At 37.0% G+C, this 18,478-nt stretch overlaps 2 protein-coding genes across 6 annotated transcripts; one reads left to right on the top strand and one right to left on the bottom strand.

The window, feature by feature from the left end:
- Nucleotides 1–865: 865 nt before the first annotated feature.
- Nucleotides 866–13,131, bottom strand: rnf169 (ring finger protein 169). Of its 2 annotated transcripts, none has more exons than XM_051861527.1 (6): nucleotides 12,763–13,131; nucleotides 11,741–11,814; nucleotides 11,258–11,344; nucleotides 10,974–11,080; nucleotides 7,837–7,939; nucleotides 866–5,202 (listed from the first exon to the last, which is right to left on the bottom strand). In XM_051861527.1, the coding sequence occupies exons 1-6, from the start codon at nucleotides 13,127–13,129 to the stop codon at nucleotides 4,051–4,053; spliced, it is 1,890 nt and encodes a 629-aa protein (XP_051717487.1). In that variant the 5' UTR covers nucleotides 13,130–13,131; the 3' UTR covers nucleotides 866–4,050. The 2 variants fall into 2 exon arrangements, with proteins under 2 accessions (XP_051717487.1, XP_051717488.1); XM_051861528.1 differs by lacking the exon at nucleotides 12,763–13,131 and adding an exon at nucleotides 11,909–12,706.
- lipt2 (lipoyl(octanoyl) transferase 2) lies at nucleotides 12,993–17,083 on the top strand. 4 transcript variants are annotated; one of them, XM_051861532.1, is made up of 3 exons: nucleotides 12,993–13,131; nucleotides 14,592–15,067; nucleotides 16,748–17,083. In XM_051861532.1, exons 2-3 carry the CDS (start codon nucleotides 14,623–14,625, stop codon nucleotides 16,975–16,977), a joined length of 675 nt encoding a protein of 224 aa, XP_051717492.1. In that variant the 5' UTR covers nucleotides 12,993–13,131; nucleotides 14,592–14,622; the 3' UTR covers nucleotides 16,978–17,083. The 4 variants fall into 4 exon arrangements, with proteins under 4 accessions (XP_051717492.1, XP_051717490.1, XP_051717489.1 ...); XM_051861530.1 differs by lacking the exon at nucleotides 12,993–13,131 and adding an exon at nucleotides 14,011–14,115; XM_051861529.1 differs by lacking the exon at nucleotides 12,993–13,131 and adding an exon at nucleotides 14,029–14,263.
- The last annotated feature ends 1,395 nt before the right edge of the window (nucleotides 17,084–18,478 follow it).

Raw genomic sequence — 18,478 nt, 5'->3', positions numbered from 1 at the left:
AGCAGCAACCTTTCAAATATCTCAGTAAATACCCTGCTGAAAAAAAAACAGCATTTGCTGGTTAAGGTAGGTTTTGGAGCTGGTTTATGCTGGTCCTAAACTGGTCCAGGACCAGCATGAACCAGCATAAACCAGCATACCAGCTCCAAAACCTACCTTAACCAGCATATGCTGTTTTTTTCAGCAGGGTAAGCCTCCGTTTATTATAAAGGTTCTTTCTAATGCCCTCACAATCTTTAATCTTATTTATTTATTTAGTAAATGTTTTTGCATCTGTCAAACAGATATACCAGCTTTTCTGCTTGAACCCCTGAGAATGTCCCACACGATCCAGGGTTTCCACCGAGATGATGTGTAATACCTGTAGAGATCTCCCATTCGGCTGCATTCAGCACCTTTTTTAACAGAGATATACCTATTTGCAGAGGTATATTTGCCATGTTATGAAATAAAGGCAAAGACCTCTAGTTCACATTTAGCTTTTATCTCCTTTTATTAATTGAATAAAGTTTTTTTTTTTTCCCCATCTTTATTTTCTTCAATGAATTCCTTCAAGGTAAACATGACAAAAATATGTAAAGAAGGTCTGGCAAATGTATCAGTTGATACATGAAATGTCTGTCAATGCATATATGCTTAACAACAGAATATACTGTATATATATATAACCCCCCAGGCATCTAAAGAGATGCGTTCAAAACTAAATATACTTTTACAAAACAAACAAACCAAAAAAAAAAAGGCATAAACTTGCTACATTATTTAATTCCTTTTGTGTCAGTTATAATGCTCCTAGTGTTTTGTTGACGGAAACCAGAAAATGCTGTAAAAAGGCAATATTTAAAAAGATGACATTATTACAAAGTACTGTTCAAATAAATATAATGTGTGCTTTACATCTCCACAGAATTCATACATATGCCACATTCTCTTTCAAATCCAGCAATAACTTTCAACAATGGAAGACAATCCAAGTGCTTCGAAAGCCAGTCAGAAACAATCCCAAATAACATCTTTGCATCAGTATCAATATAGGCAAGTCATATTTCCAAAATAGTACAGTAATGCATAAGAATCTATTTTATCTTCTCCAATAGTACATCTGGCAACCTATAGAATTGTATAGAACTTAACTAGAAAAAAAAAAGGAAAAGGAAAGACTGCCTGACTGCAGAAATCAGACATGTTGGCACATTACAAAGAAGTATACAGGATTGAAATGATCTGTCTGTAATAAAAATGAGTTCAGGGTAAAAAGTAGGCAAGAGTAAATGTATGTGCATATAGATGTGGTCCAAATGAATGTCTATTACAGCAAAAGAAACATGGTTAAAGCTTTCTTTGATAGACACAAGTCACAAGATAGATCTCTCTAGTAAACAAAGCCTAACAGATAAAGTTGTGAAATGAAAGTAGCCCTTAAGAAAGTGAAGATCAAGCTAAAAGTGAAATATGTGGAAACTCCAAAAAAATATAATGACAGAAAACCAATGTCTTAAAGAAAATCCACATATTTGTTTTGCTAGTTGCCAAATCAAGTAAGCATGCATGATTTTTCGTTGTGGCGTTATATGCAAAGCATTTACAGAAGTATCCAAATGCAGTTACTTTATATCCTCTCAATTTGATTTATTATATTTTATTTAGATTACAGTTTGGAGAGTGTCAAAACACTTAAAATGTATTTAAAAAAAATTAAAATAAAAAAAAAAGTTAGGTTTTGTTTAAATAATAAAAGATATAAAACAATCAGATTTCTTTAGAAATCTTAACGGTCAACATTGTCGCACAATGCCTTTTAGAGTTTTAACATCCCAAACTATTTTATAGCTATTTTACTTAAAAGTAAAAACATTTGTACAGTTAGGCCCAAAACATACTCAACACAAACACGTGAACGCAACAGCTTTCTACTCAAGTTTGATTTCAAATAATGAAATGTGTAACAACATAATTCGTAATACAAGTGTTGCATTCTCAGCACTGCCATAAGGGGTGCTAGAGCATAAACCGTAATCTACGATCAGTTTCTCCGGTGAATTACTTACCACCTCCTTTGATGTTTATTTTCCTTCGCTCATTTCGTTAATACAGCAACACAAACTCCTTAATCAGAGATCTTAAGATCCCAACCTCCGCAGCTCTACCATTAGAGAAAGTCATTGAATAGCTGTTGGAGTTTTACGACAGTCACGGTCTGCAGATACCATACAAATAAAATTGTCCATGACTTCTTTTTTTTTTTTTTTAAAGCTTAAAACTACAAAAATAGTTGAACGAATTGTTACGCCTTTGTAGGTAACCGTGGATGTTTGTCTTAAAGTGGCTCTACCTTAAAGGGTCAGTTCACCCAAAAATTAAATTTCTGTCATTAATTACTCACCCTCATGTCATTCCACACCCGTAAGACCTTCGTTCATCTTCAGAACACAAATTATTTTTGATGAAATCTGAGGGTTTCTGAACCACAGAAGTCCAGAGAGGTAGTAAAGACTTTGTTAAAATAGTCAATGTGACTACAGTGGTTCAACTTTAATGTTATGAAGCAACGAAAATACTTTTTGTGCACAAAAAACAAACAAAAATAATGACTTTATTCTTCTCTTCCATGACTGCCTCCTATGCTGTTGATGTAGTAAACGCAGGGCTTCCGTGTTCTACGTCAGAAGGCCGGCTCATTTTTGGTCGGCTCCTGCGTCAGCATCACAAGCATGTGTCGTGCTGCTCACATGTACAGCATCAGCCAATACTGAGCCGGCGTTTGGACGTAAACAAGGAAGTGCTGCACTGAGTCTACAACATAAACAGAGTAGGAGACTGTCAGGGAAGAGAAAAAAGATTGTTGAATAAAGTCATTATTTTTGTTTTGTTTTTGCACACAAAAAGTTCTTGTTGCTTCATAATATTAAGGTTGAACCACTGCAGTCACGTTGACTGTTTTATTGATGTCTTTAATACCTTTCTAGACCTCAAAAGGTGCAATGACGATGCTGCCTATGTGTGGTTCAGAAACCCTCGGATTTCATCAAAAATATCTTAATTTGTGTTCCGAAGATGAATGAATGTCTTACAGGTTTGGAACGACATGAGGGCGAGTAATTAATGACAGAAATTTAATTTTTGGGTGAACTAACCCTGCTGACATGTTTATAGCTGGCTAACTAAAAAATAATACATCCTTATTAATGGCACAAACATTTGAAGGCATCTCTGTCGCTGCCTTTAGTATTGTGGCAGAAACAAACCTTAGTACTCAAGAACGCAGTAAACAGGTTACGTACAACAAGACTGTGCTCTCGCAAATCGTTGACCAAGCATTTGCGTCTATGTACTTGTGTAGAGTAGTTTTCTGACTTAAGGCTACAATTTTACTCTTTTCCACCCAAATCATTCACAAAAATATATATTCGTACAAGTTGTTTGATAGATTGATACATCAAGAGAAAACTTCCCAGACCACTGGAAACAAGAAATGCCAAATAAAGGGTTAAGCTACACCTTTGTACAAATGTCCTATGATAACTTTAAAACATGCAAACAAACTTCTTATGGAGCAATTGTGATTGTGATGAGCACAAAGAGACTGTAAGGAGTACTATCGTCTCTGGCTTGAAGTACTAAAAAGCCTTTCAGAGTTCTGTATGTATTTTGTATGTATAGTTCTGTATGTATTTTCCATCCCCCAAACAACATATACCCAGTTTCCTGTTTTTGAGTGGTAGAAGCCAGATAAACAGTAACAGAGCTGGAAACAAAACACTGCAGCTTTGAATCCCCATGAACGGGAAAGTTGCTGAGAGCCCAATCCTCTCCTACGACCATTGTGCCCTTGAGCAAAGGCACTTAACCCCAGGTTGCTCTAGGTGGACTCAATTATAGCAAGTTGCTTTGGATGAAACACATCTGTTAAATGACGAGTCAAAAAAGTAAATACCTTATCTTGCAATACTTTTCCAGACGTTAGAAAGCCTCTGTAGTGCCCAAGCAAAGAAAACATGTGTGACCATGACAAATAACTACAATAAAACACTACTATAACCGCAAGTCCCTTTAACAGCTATAGTTAAAGTGCTCATTTCTTTTGGAGATTCTTCCTGATCTGCGTGTATTGTGTCCTACCATCCCATCTTTTGTAGCCCAGGACCTGAGTTCGTATTTGTTACGACTTGTTTTGTGCCGGTCCACTTTTTGGCATTCTCTGTCAAACTGTCTTTGTAACTTTAGCGCCAATTCTCTGTCCTCCTTTTCCTGACTCATTCGCCGGACAATCAGATCATCAAGCCTGTCATAGGCATTGCAGCGATCTGTCCGGGATATTTTTGTCTGTAGGTTCTCTTCCAAGTGTTTGGTTTTGTGGCTTCTCTTTTTGCCCCTTCTTGAGGTAGGTCTGTTAAGTACACAGCTCCTGGTGGTAGGCTCATTTATTAAGTTCTCAGGGTCTACAGGACCCTGATTACAATGTCCAGCATGTTTATCTAACATTTCTGTGGGTTCACAGAGTGCTTCACATCTGCTACGCCTTTTCGGGGATGAAGTATCTGCAATAGTTTGAGGTGTTGACCTGATGTGAGCGCTAACTGGCTGTGTATCTTCCTCTGTGTTACACTGATCAAATATAAGCCGTCGTTTATTACAGACTACAAGTTTATCCTTCCGATCCTTAGATCCACAATTGCATTGATTATCCTCTAAGCCTTCCTTGGCTACAGCACAGTTGCAGAGTCGGCTGTCCTGTTCTTCAACGGGACTCAATTTAAGGCTAAGATCCTCTGCGATCGGACTCGTGACTGTACCTTTTGAGGTCACCTTGATGCACTGACGATCAACTTCAATCTGCTTCCACTTCTGCAAGATGGTTGGGCTGGCCTCGTAGCTTGTGGACTTGTGCAGAGCGCGTGTCAAGTTCCTAGGGGTCGACTTCACGATTGTAGGTTCCAAAAGTCGCCCGTCGGGCAACCTTTTGGGGGGCGTGCACGGTGAGCAGACGATAGGCTTGAAATGGTTGAGTTCTTCCGATATGCTATCATTGCTCTCTGGGCTAATGGACCTCTCTGGTTTCGTTTGAAGCACAACAGAAACAGATGAGGTGTGGATGCCCCGCCAGTGGTGTCTCTTATCTAGGCTTAGTACTGGGGCTGAAAAAGATAAACTGTTCTCCGAGGAGAGAAGGATTCCAGCGTTGTAACTATGAGTGATGCTAGCCTAGAGAGGGGAAAGAGTGGTAGAGTAGTATCACTGACAATATAAATGACTATTCACTGGACAATTTGTCTACTGTCAAGCCTGCCACTGATTGCAACAACAGATGTTATTTCCTACTACGTGGGTGTACAATTGTGCTTCCGAAGTGCCAATGTACAGCACAGATTAGCTCCTACCTGCCCTAACACACTTGAATGGAAGTTTCTAGTAATTTAGAAGACACTGATTAGCTGGTTCAGGTGTGTTTAATCAGAATTGGAGCTAAACTTCAGGAGCAGAATTGGACACCCGTGTTGTGGTCTAGTGGGCAAAGTTTTAGGGTGATTATATGCTGCGTTCACACCATAATGTAATTACTGTAATTTTGAGCTAAGAACCTGTGATGTTCTACTCACAGCTGTTCATGTCCTCGGAATCAGAATTATGTAGCTCTCGTCACAAGATCTTGCGATATTAAAATGCGACAAGGTTTCTCGTCGAGGTAAAAAGCTGTCTCGCGATATCGCCGTGACGGAGCGTGAAGGTGAAATTAGCATAGAATATGCCACCGCTACATTTACATTGCGTAATGCGGCACCGCGTCCACTGTCATTTTGCTTTTTTATAGAAATAAAAACCATGTAATTCAGTTGTATAACAGTCGCTTCAATTGTAAACTATTGTAAACGTCTGCTCTGCTCATCCAATATGAGCTGCAGAGTCGCACACTGATCACGTGACGAGTAAGGCGAGATGACCATGGCGGAGGATTTGTTGCGCAACAGAGCCTAAGCATCTGATAAATCTCTTATCTTGTAGAATTCAAACTCAGCACCACCGCTCCCTATTCATAGAGTATGTGCGATCATGAATTCGAAAGCGAAAGTAAAACGCGAGCTCCATAATGCGCGCAAATTAGGCTACATACAATAGCCTGTCCCAATATCAAACCTATTTCAGGTTGGGTTGTGTAGTTGTAACCACCTCTTAACTCTGGTCTCTGTTTTAGTCTCTGTTTGCATTTTGAATATTGAGAGAGTACTTTGATTATGGTTGTTTTGTTATTGTTTCTTATTGTTAACTTATTGTTTGCATAAGACTAAGAAAAAAATGTGATATTTATTTTTGTCATTTATACTGTTTTTATTTCTATGTTTAATTTGTGGAAAGGAGTTCAATTAGGAGGTCACACACAGAAGTTCTGGAAGCTCATAATTCATGTACAGTAAGGTCTGAAGAAACTCATGTGAAATCAAACAGGAGAGAAGCCAGTTAGTTGAGTTTGTGGCAAAACCTTTTACAGTGCTTGTATATTGTTGTCTTTCAATGCATATGAACTAATCCTCATGTAATGAATGTCATTTAACTTCTAATTTCTGAAATGATATTCATTACATAATGATTAGTTAAAACATTTCAAAATGCACCTGCAGACTATTTTTTCAGTCATGAACTTTGTCATTGAGGATTTCTTAAAAATAATGTGCAAAAATCTCATCTCGTTCTCATGAACCCAATCTCGTGTCTTGTCTTGTGAGCCAAATGTCTTGTCACGCGCCTAGAATTATGCGTTTCCATAACAACACTATCAACGGCAAAATAAATCTGGAGCGATCAGGTGGTAGCCTACAGCAGTCACATGATACAAGTCATAGCTCTCAGAAAATTCTGGGTATTTACACAAGTTCAAATCTCATAATTACGTTAAATCCAACTTGAGAGCAAGAACGCACCTATACACTAAAGAAAGCTCTGGCCGTGCATTGATAAATAGGAATGCACAAGATTAATTTTAAGGTGTGGAAAAAATTCCAAGTCAGTTGTTAAATCAAATGGTAATATACTGGATTTCTGAAATCACAAATGGACCTACATGAAATCATTTTGGTGCATTGCAGATGTTAAAAATTGGCTGAACAACAAAGTGTCACTTTCCGCACTGAAATCTGTTAGGCAGTGTTTTCTGGTGTAGTGTAAACTCCAGTGTTTAAGCGCAGTAAGGCTGGTTCGATCCTCAAAGAAAAGCCAAAAGCATACTTCCCGTGTCCGTGTTCCACTTTGGACAGCTGCCTGTCTGTGACGTAATTTTCATTATCAACAGTCTGCTGATGTCTGTGCACACTGTCCACATGCAGCCTGTCATTCTTGTGTTCGTGCGGACAACAGCACGTGTGCGAGTGGTCTAAGGCAGTTTGTGCGCTCAACGGAACAGAACACGGAAAATGAAGTATACTTTAGGTTTCTCTAGTGCAGAGTTCTTCAAACCTGGCCCTAGAGGTCCACTGTGCATTTTTCAAACTTGCCTGCCTATAATTTTTTAGTAATCCTTAAGGAAGACCTTGATTAGCTTGTTCATGTGCGTTTAATTAGGGTTGGGCCTAAACTCTGCAAGACAGTGGACCTCCAGGGCCAGATATGAAGAAGAATGCTCTAAAGAAAGTAACAGCTGTACTATAAGCTGCTTTTGATAAATGTGTCTCCTAAATGGTTGCTTAATAAAAAAAATATTTTCAGCACTCTGAAATTGAGTTGAGAACCAAATATATTTCTTGGAACAACAGGACTGGTGTTTTATCTAACGACTCACCCTAAACAACAAATTAGACTGATGATTATTTGAACAGATGCGTTCAGGCAATAACTAAAATGTCATACCTTGTCAGGAATGGCATGATGTGTGTGAACTCTGCTTTTTCCTCTGCCATCCTCAGAATCTGTACAGCTCCTGCTCCTCTGAACAGCAGTGCTATGAAGACATCTGTAATGCAGCACAATGACAAATTATGTGACAATTGGAAAGTTTAAGATTAGCACTGACTGATACTAGTATCTTAGCATATTAATAGTGGTGTTGTAGTTTATGTCTGTGGCAGTTCTAGCTCTATCAATGCATTGTCATGCATTTATATTTACACTAATTATTTGTTTGTTTTCTTTTTTATGACTGTTGAGTGAATATCATGTTAAACAAGTGTTTAATGAATATATTTCTGTCATGACAACCCTCAGAGTGTTTGGCATAGTATTGGATATAACAATATTGATATGTTTGGTCTTGGCGGAACTGATCTGGAATATTGCTACTGCTGCTGCTGCAGAGCAAGTACAGGACTTCCTACTGCCAATACATGCACAACACGCTGCTGTGAGCAAGTAAGACATGCTGCTGCTGTACAATATAGCATATATGAATTACCCGTAGCAGATCTATACAGGTGGAGCTGGGGAAGGTGGAGGGTATTTGAAGGTTGAGCAGCAAGCTCATTGGCTACTGATACAGCAGGAACCAATCAGCTGTGCCCTATAGAGAATGATGTGATTGCAAGCAGATTAAGGACTTATTAGCCTGCACCATCTAGAGTTTCATGACAGAACTTTGTATAGCTGAAATCTACACATATTACATCTCTGAATATGTTCAAACTAGGGCTAGAAATAGTGTTGTCAAAAGTACCGGCACTTCGGTACCAAGTCGGTACTGAAATTTTGAAAATGTGACGATATCAGCATTTCTGTAGCACCGGGAGTACCGAGTATCCGGGTATATTCGGTATCCACTGATAGGGCTGTGCCAGTATTTTACGTGAATATGACACGAGTGAAACACAAAGCTTTGTTTATAGAAGAAATAGGCTAATAGGTTAGCAATTAAAAGTGACATCGCAGCCATGGAAACATTTTGGTTCATGCCGAATGAGAGAGGTACGTCATACATTTAAGCTTTGTCGGCTTTGTATTCTGTTTTGCGAATCGCGATCTGGTCAACCGGTTTGCAGAGAATTTAACAATATCCCTTTAGTAATTCCACTGAACATGGAATCTCTGTTAATTTTCCCAAATCTTCACTCACACAGGGGATTATAAACATTTTTTCCTTTGGTTCGCTTTTAATTAGGCCTATTATATTTGCATTCTTTACTGTGGTAAAGTAGAAAAAACACCGTAGGACAGAAACCTTTTTGTTTGCACATCAATTTCTATTTAACACAGTTTGTGCTTGTTATTAGACTTTATAAGGCGCATCAAGTTTATCTGTATAGCGTGTTTCACACACCAGTGATTTAGTTTCGCTTTCTCTGGCAGCGCTAAATCAAACATAGCCTAAATGTGTGAAGATAAAACTCGCTCTTCAGACCTTTTACAGAAAGTGTCAGTTGCTTGTAACATCAGGAGATAACATGAAGATATTATTAAAGAGAAATGGTTTCTTTCCTGCTCTTATGACGTATCTTTGTGTGGAAATAAAAAAATGTACAATACTTCACTTTCTTATTATTTAGGTTACCATTATTTACTGATATTTAAGTCATAGTTTAGAGGCTGTTTTGTGTCGTTTCACTGAAGGAATAGCTAAAAAAAAACACGCACGTCTGTTACAAAATGGATGTTTGAGCATTTTGTTTAGGCCTATTTTTTTTTTTTAATTTCAAAATGTATTTCATTGACATATATATATATATATACACACAAACGCTCCAAATATGTATATGTATGATTACCATCATATTTAATATGTTTTTAAAAATAGGCTAGTTAAATAAAATAGTAAAGTAGTTCCAACAGATTTTCCTGTGGAACCGAAATTGGTACACAGAACTGTAAATTTTTACTGGTATTGGTACAGACTACTGGAATTTTGGTACCGTGACAACACTAGCTGGGAATTTAAATTTTTTAAGGCACTTTAACGCATTTAACGCACTTGCGCCGCCCCGAGACCTACATAGGACATCTGCTATTCATGCAGTTGACTGATGATGAATATGACGCAAAGCAACAACTCACTGCGTGATAAAGCCTATAGAATGCACTTAGAATGTCCATAAAATTCAAAATATGAAAGGCGAAAGGTGATCGATTTGAAACCTTTGAAGTGTACGACAACACTTGTAAGATCAGAACGTTCACTGCTAAATTCAAACGTGCTTTCACACTTTGGCAGGCTTTGACGTTGGCGCATCGTGCGTTATAGATCAATTGGCATGATAAACGACAAAACACAATCAAATATTTGACAATAGGCGCCTATTTATGTTTCTGCCCACAAAACAGAGTGCGTACACGTAATATCAGAACCAGAGTAGACATGAGGACACTATATTTGAGAGCACGCGAGTTTTGTGGAGAGATTCGTGCTGCACACTCGATATGCGTCGTTAAAAAATGACATAGCAACTCCCTCAAGTGAACTATAAAAATAAAAATAAAAACGTTGCATCTGAAAGTTGCAGTCATTTTTTATTGGTTAAAATAAATGGAGAATATCCCATGTTTCCGTGGGTTCTCAGCGCCTATATAGCCTATGGTTCATGATAGACTATTGTTAACACGTGAATATTTTGAATAAAAAAGGAAAAACGAAATAAAAGTGACACATCGGTCATACAGCTATTGTGCTTGCGTGACGCATTTCTCCGCCAAATTTGATGTACAACAAATTTGCGATTAATTACATTAATCACACATCATGTAATTAATTAGATTAAATATTTTAATTGCTTTCCAGCCCTAGTTCAAACACAATATAATTTACTTGACACTTTTGGCCACTACATAATTTGTATGCTTCCATGCTTCATTTTCATAGTTTTGTTTTTCAACTGTTTTTCAAAAGTGTGGAAAATGGTCATAATAAGGAATAAATAGGTGTGTGTGTTTTTGTTTTCTGCATGTTAGTGTTTTCCAGGCACCCCGTTCTAGATACAATGAATTCTAACACTAATTCTAACACTAATAATAAATACTAAGTACATAAATACATTTAAAATATAAAGTAAATACAAGTGCAATACCCTCTATTGACAGCAGGGGAGCATCTTGTTTTTCGTACAAATGCTGAAACATGTCTGGTCCTCTTTCCCACTGGCTCTTCATTCTCGGAGTCTGACACACCACAGAACTGAAACACAATAACTACAGTGTAAAATGGACAAGCAAATGTAATTAGGCAGTAACAAAATAGTTAATAAAAAGAAATATCCCAAATTATGAAGCATATGAAATTAACTGTATGTGTGCATGTTTACACCCAGCTTAGACCCAAGTAGGTAACATCGAAGAAGAGTTTTGAACATACAGGATATTGACAATGTTTCAGCATCCCACACTCTTCTTTTCTATGGATTTTTTTCTTTCTCTCTTCAGTTTCTTCACTGCATCCACCCTGAAAAAATAAACCTGTGCTTTATATATATATATATATATATATATATATTATATATATATGCATATATATACACACACACATATCTAAAACTGTATTTCATAACAGTATTTCATGTAGAACAAGCAAAACAAGCTTATTATAAATCAGAAGTGCTTTGCATTTTGTTTGTGGACTTTTCCACTTTGTTGGAACAATAGTAATTTTATCAAACGTTAATACCAAGGTATTTATAAGTACTAATAGGATAATTTTAAAAAATAGCATGGTACATGTCCAAGAACACTGTAATACTATAATTTTTATTTGTAAGTGTAGGTAAAAAATAATATCATGAAGAACAGCAATGAAGAGTGCAAACAATTTACTCAGTATTGTCATACCTCAGTAACTTACCTTCATCTTTTGTTTCTCATACTCTTGACGCATTTCTCCAGACTTATGAATTGGTACAGGTGCACGAAAAATTTCTAAGAGATGAAAACATAAACATATCAGAAATCACAAAAAAGAACACAAAATGGACAACTGGCTTCCTTCTCTCTAACACCAATTCAAACTCACTAATGGGACCAAACCATGATAAACACATTTGATGCTCTCAGTTCTGTCACTAGCTCCTCCCACTGGACACACACATGTCTGGACAAGTTACCACTCACTTTTACATTCAAGTTTACAAACAACCAGGATATCACACTAGATTGTCTTGTAAGTCTTTAAAGTATAGCAAGTCAGATGTGGGTAAGAAACATAGCTAGAACTAAAAGTCGAATAAACTTTTTTTTTTTTTTTTTTTTTTTATAAATATAAAAATTTAAGTAATTCCAATACTTTATAAAGTCTAAAGTCAAGTATTTTCAATACTTTATAAAGTCTAAAGTCAGGTATTATTTTGACCCCTTTCTACACTGTCTGCTCCCATGACGTTCTGACGTCCGAAAACAGATGAACTCTGAACTGCAAAACGCGACAACGTAAAACATCATGTATATATGCTCCAAAAAATTATGTTGAACGTGTTTGATAAAATTAGCCACTAAAGCTAAGTTGTGTTTAATCAAGTTGAAAACGCAACGCGCCAGACGCGACGCTACTGTGAATTCGTACACAGACCAAAGAAAAAAACAGCGCAGACAGTCCTGTGTGAACGCCCCCCAACAAAACACTGCTGTTATTCTTCCAGATTCCAGCTCCCCGTTTTAAAAATCTAATTTACTGGTTTCATATTGTTTGCGATGGAAACACTCAATAATAAAAATATTTTATTACTATTATTATTGGGTTATTGGTGAAACGGTCATCTGAACTGAAATCACTGAAGCTGTAAAACTGTCTGTTATGTCATGCCGCGATTTCTCGAAGCGTAAATAATTATTTCAAACTCATGATTATGTAATATGTCAAGTCATACTAACCACCGTCCGCGATCTCTCCATCTCTCTGCTCCATCCTCCGCTTGCATCTCTCCGGGTGACTGAGCCGGACCAGCTCCCAGAGCTCGGTGTTGACCAGGCTCTTCTCCCGGGACTGTTTACGGGCCCAGCTGGACACTCGCAGCCGGCACAGCGGACAGCACAGACTGATCAACTTCACCGTCCGCTGGAAGCAATGCAGACACACCGAGTGTCCACATGGCATCGTTACGGGCTCCAGGAGTATCTCTGAGCACACCGGGCAACGGGCCTCCTCTAGAGACAGAGGAACAGCGTGAGCGCCAGGCCTGGTTTTGCTTCTCTGCCCCAGTCCAGTGGATTTGGCGGACCCCACCGCCGCCATTTTCATTGGTATGAGCCTGCGTCTGGGTTTGAAAACAAGCCCCGCCCTGTCGTGACGTCACATGCAGCGGTGGAACAACAATCTTATTTTTTTACACTTTTTATTTTATACACTAGTCAACTTAACTCAATATATATCTATATATATCTCAAGTACAGACAATTTGATAGCCTATATTTGGAGATGTGGACAATTTCTGGTTATCAAACGTTGTGGAATATGTCCTGACTTCACGCTGAAAAGTCATTGCACAAATGAAGTTAGTTCTGCAAAAGAAAAAAACAAACAAACAAAAAAAAAACTAGCATCTTTCGTTTGTGTATACCTTCAATGTCCTGCTTTTATTGCAATTTATATATATATATATATATATATATATATATATATATATAATTATTTAGTTTCCCCAAAACTAGATATGTACAAGGTTACGTTACAAATTTAAAAAAGTTCTGAAAAATCAGCTCTTTTTTGATCCAAATGTTGACTGCTCGCCAAAAAATGGATCATATAAAAATGATCCAGAAGTATCTGCAAAGTATGTGCATCATTAAGTGATTTTGTTTTCATTTTAATTTTCACAGTGACAATGCATCGTCAATTTCAATTTCATTTCATTTCAACTTTATTTCCAGACCCAAGGGTCCATTAGAATAGAAACATACAACAGACAACACAAATAATACATACAACATTTACATTTAAAAAAGACAGTTATACCAATATTACTGGTGATATACTATTTCATATTTCAAATATACTGCCGACTTAGTATTTCATTTTCACTACAATCTCGAGACAAAACTGACAATATTATAAAAGCTAACATTAAAATAATGGTAAATACATTTACAATGCTTTTTCTTAATGTAAAGTTTAAGTTTAGTAGGTAGCGCACCAAACCAGTAGATGGCAGTAATGCATCACGCTTCCGCCTTCACCCTCCGGAGTTAAAGAAGAATAAGTCCGTACTGTCAGCATTGCGTCGTACAGTAAGAATGACCGTCCTGTAACAGACACATAAAGCTTTCCATCTCTGTTTTGTGAGCGTTCAACATCAGTTTATGTTGGAACTTGCGGTTATAATCCTTGTATTCGGTGCATCCTGTGTTAAAGCTGGTGTGAAATAAGGACGTAACAGTTAGTGTTGGATTTTTCCTAAAATGTTTCAGATTAATTATAAGATTAATTGATTCGTCGGGTCATAAAATATGGGTAGTTGATAAATAGCATACATGAAATGTAAAAAAAAAAAAATTGTTTATAGTAATCTGCACGTAATATACACAACATGATTCCATAAAACAGCATTATAATGAAAAAAATTATCTAAAATCTTTGAAAATTACACTGCAGGAAACTGCTTTCACTGCTTCACAATGTCATGCCAACCTTTGAATTATGTTTTTTGGACAAATTAAGTTGGGCAAAATATAGAACTAATTGTGACTTTATTTTCCATCTATAGTCGATGCTTCAAAAATTCATCTGAAAACACAATGTCAGTCGGTAAGGCTGCTGTCAAGGTGCTGCACTTGGGGAGGATTTCCTACGGCAATGCCTTGAAGATACAGCAGCAGCACATAAAGCAACATCTAGATTCACCCAGCATCAGCCCAAACACTTTATTACTTTGTGAACATGAGCCTGTGTACACCATTGGCATCAGACAGGCTCCTTACCCTCCTGAAGAGGAGCAAAGACTGAAAGAGCTGGGCGCAGACTTCTTCCGTACCAACCGAGGAGGTCTAATAACGTTTCACGGACCTGGTCAGTTAGTGTGTTATCCTGTCCTCAACCTGGGCTGCTTTAAGAAGAGTGTGAGATGGTACGTGTGTGAACTGGAAAGGACTGTGATCAAGATGTGCAGGAAATTTGGGATCAACGCCTCTACTTCTCCAGATACAGGTGTCTGGGTGGGCAACAACAAAATTTGTGCAATTGGTAAGTAAATGTTTAGGTTTACATTTTCTTTATAAATACTGATTACTGGTCAGAAGTTTGGACACCCCTACTCTTTATTTATTATAATTAATTTGCACATTTTAGAATAATAGTAAAGTCATCAAAACTGGAAAGACGAATATGTGTATTAGAACTACAGTAGTCAACATTTGAAGTGGATCAAAAAAGTTCATCAAAGTTGTCCTAAGAAGAAGGTTTTAGGACAACTTTGATGAAAGGTTTTGATCCACTTCAAATGTTGACTACTATATATTAAGTGGATTCATTTCTTTCAAAAACAAACCAAAAACTTTTAAACCTTTGAATAGCCTGTTCACCATTGCCGCATTTTATTAGGTAATACTCTAAATTATTACTATTTGAAATAACTGATATTATATTTTGATATGTACAGTGTATATACATTAATATACTACTATACAAAAGTTTAGGGTGGCTGAGATTTTTTTATTATTTTTTTTATTTTATTTTTTTAGGTTTTTGAAAGAAGTTTCACCAAGGCTGCATTGATATAATTAAAAATACAGTAAAACAGTAATATTTTGGAATATTATTACAATATAAACAAACTTTGAAATATTTTTTTAAATAAATTTTAAAATGATCCTTCAGAAATCACTCACAAACATTTTTTATTATTATCATTGTTGAAAGTTGTGCTGCTTAATATTTTTTTGTGGAAACCATGTTTTTTTTGTTTGTTTGTTTGTTTCAAGATACTTTGAATAGAATTTTAAGGTGCACATAGTGTTAAAATAAATTGTATGCAATGATGTAAAAGTCTTTACAGTGACTTTTGATCAGTTTAATGCATCTTTTAATTTCTTTATGAAAAATAAAATCTTACTTGACCCGTAGTGTATAGATTGTTCCCGAGAGCATTTTTATTGTCACAATTTGTTTACATTTGGGGCCAGATTTACTAACAGCTTGCGTCAGTGCAAACCCTGTTTTGGCGTTAAAAACTACTTTCAGGATTTACTCATCAGATAAATCCTGACAGTAATTCTCATAACTCATCAGATATGTCTATAATTGACTACAATGATCAACACACGCAAGCGTTTGAAAGCACAGCAAGTGTTTGAATTTGAAAGTGGGAGCATTTGAATGCAGGCGTCTATCAGTGAACCGCTCGGTGCAGAGCTTCATTGATGTCTATTTACAACATGTTAACAAGTATTGATCATTAAATGAATCATGCAAGGTGATTAACTAAGGTTTGCGCTAGTCAATTTACTGGTATTTGCGCCATTATTTACTGCCCAAAAAAAGCATGTCTTAAGCCAGACGCTAATTTGCGCTGGTAGATTGCGTTGGTCATTATAGAAATGTGTTCTTTAATTTGAGCGTCGTCAGTAGATCATGTGCAAAAACTTCCACTCCTATCAGCGCTTTTTTGGAATTGCGCTTTCACGATAATGTGCCCTGTTTAGTAAATCTGGCCCTTGATTGGTCACCTAAAAATAGTGCAGATTAAAGGTATAAAATATTCATTTGGCATTGTCATAAAATTTATTTGTATAAAATGTTAAAACAATATATTTCCAGCTTTAAACATGAAAAAAAAAAAATCAGGACCACTGTACTTTTTCTACAAATAAAGTTCAAGAGAAGAATGTCAATGTGAATTTTGTTGGTAATTGTCTTGTTCTGCAGGTATCCATTGTGGAAGATACATCACCTCTCATGGTTTGGCTCTTAACTGCAACACAGACATGAATTGGTTTGACAAGATTGTGCCATGTGGGATTGTGGGAAAAGGTGTGACCTCACTGAGCCGAGAGCTGGAACGGGATGTCTCAACTGAAGAGGCCATACCAAAACTGCTGGAAGCCTTTACTGAACAATTTAACTGCACTTTAACATATAATGGTAGCTTCAGTTGAAACACATTCGTGATTTACTACTTCATTGTAAACATTACTTTTTTTAAAATCAACAAATGTTTAAATCTGTCTGCTTGTAATGTTATTAAAAATAATTGCATTTTTCTGTAATGTCAATTTACCTTCTAGAAAAAATACTGTTGCGGTACCATGGTACAGTGATGGTATCAGATGGTAATAATGGTACTGAATGCTTGCCATATTCATATAGCATGCTATTACTATTAACATGGTAGCCCAAGGTGCTTCAAAGAATATCAAAGCGCTCTGTCAAAAAATGTTGTTCGTGGGTGAACAAACAATTTCTTCATGGGTTTTGTTAAGAAACAGTGTTTGACCCAGTAGAGTGACCAATATGAACAATGAAGACCAGGAGTTGCAGTTCTTCACATTTCCAAAAGCAGAATTGAGCAATACAGCAATGGCCCTGTTTACACTTGGTATTAAGATGCATTTTGGTCAATCGGACGACGCTAAATACAGGTGTAAACGGGGTGTAAAATGTTTTGTGCTTGTCCACTTTCAACCACTTCCAGAGGTTGTCAAACGCATTCGACCGGATTGCTTTCACAGTGTAAATGCTAATGTGGTTGAAAGCATTCGAACAGCCACTAAAGACCGCCTACTGACCTAATGTGTAAACATTATGGGAAGCATGCTTTTCAGACGGGATGTAAACTTTGTCTGCTGAAGACCTAATTTTGGCTTGAAGGCGAAAAACATACCGAGCACAATGTTCCCTCACTATTCCTGATTTTTAACAGACACTCAGCGTTCGGCCGGTCTTGTGGCTGTCAAAGCAGAAATGAAAGCTGCTGCTCTCTGTATGTTTTTCCGTCGACGCTATGCGTGTTCATATGTAAATTCCGTGAGCTTATTTTGTCTATTAGATCGAGAGATGTGAAAAAGCCCATACATTTATCCGCCATAGACCCTCCCCTCGAAGAAACCGGGGCAGAAGTGGTTGAAAGAGGACAAAAGAGACAGATTAAAACACCAGGTGTAAACGAGTATGGGTCTCCCTCATCTACTTGTGATCCGATCGAACAAAACGTATCTTAATACCAGGTGGAAATGGCCAAGGAGTTTTAGGATCCAACCTCAAACTAACTTAAAATACAGAAACACTAATATTAATAGGCATGCAAAATCAATTAAGGTCATCTCTACAAATACTAAGATTCTGATTGATCACGAGTATCGAAAAATTCTAGAAATTTTCCAGTACTGTGTTCCACAAAGTGTAGTTATTTAGAGCAGAATCATTGATTATCTTTTGACACACTATGTTTTTGATTTATAAGCAAAACATGTTGTTAATCAGGAGGGCTCTTCACATCTGAATATGTACTAAGTATGTTACATATCTGCCACAACATTAAAGCCACCTATCTAATATCATGTAGGTCCCCCTCATGCTGCCAAAACAGCTCTGACCCGTCGAGGCATGGACTCGACAAGACCTCTGAATGTGTCATGTGGTTTCAGGCACCAAGACAAA

This window comes from Ctenopharyngodon idella, chromosome 15, assembly GCF_019924925.1.
Source record: "Ctenopharyngodon idella isolate HZGC_01 chromosome 15, HZGC01, whole genome shotgun sequence".
In the NCBI taxonomy this organism is placed as follows: Eukaryota; Metazoa; Chordata; class Actinopteri; order Cypriniformes; family Xenocyprididae; genus Ctenopharyngodon; species Ctenopharyngodon idella.
Note: the sequence above shows the minus strand (reverse complement) of the source record. Positions and strands in the feature narration are given on the sequence as shown.

Bases quoted from the DNA above. Each gene is read 5' to 3' on its own strand.
- rnf169 (XM_051861527.1), bottom strand. From the start codon at position 13,129: ATGAAAATGGCGGCGGTGGGGTCCGCCAAATCCACTGGACTGGGGCAG. The intron at 11,081-11,257 runs GTATGTTCAAAA...ATTGTGTTTCAG, and splicing joins TGAAACATTGTCAATATCCT to TTCTGTGGTGTGTCAGACTC. The intron at 7,940-10,973 runs GTATTGCACTTG...GCTGCATTACAG, and splicing joins TCCCCTGCTGTCAATAGAGG to ATGTCTTCATAGCACTGCTG.
- lipt2 (XM_051861532.1), top strand. From the start codon at position 14,623: ATGTCAGTCGGTAAGGCTGCTGTCAAGGTGCTGCACTTGGGGAGGATT. The intron at 15,068-16,747 runs GTAAGTAAATGT...CTTGTTCTGCAG, and splicing joins CAACAAAATTTGTGCAATTG to GTATCCATTGTGGAAGATAC.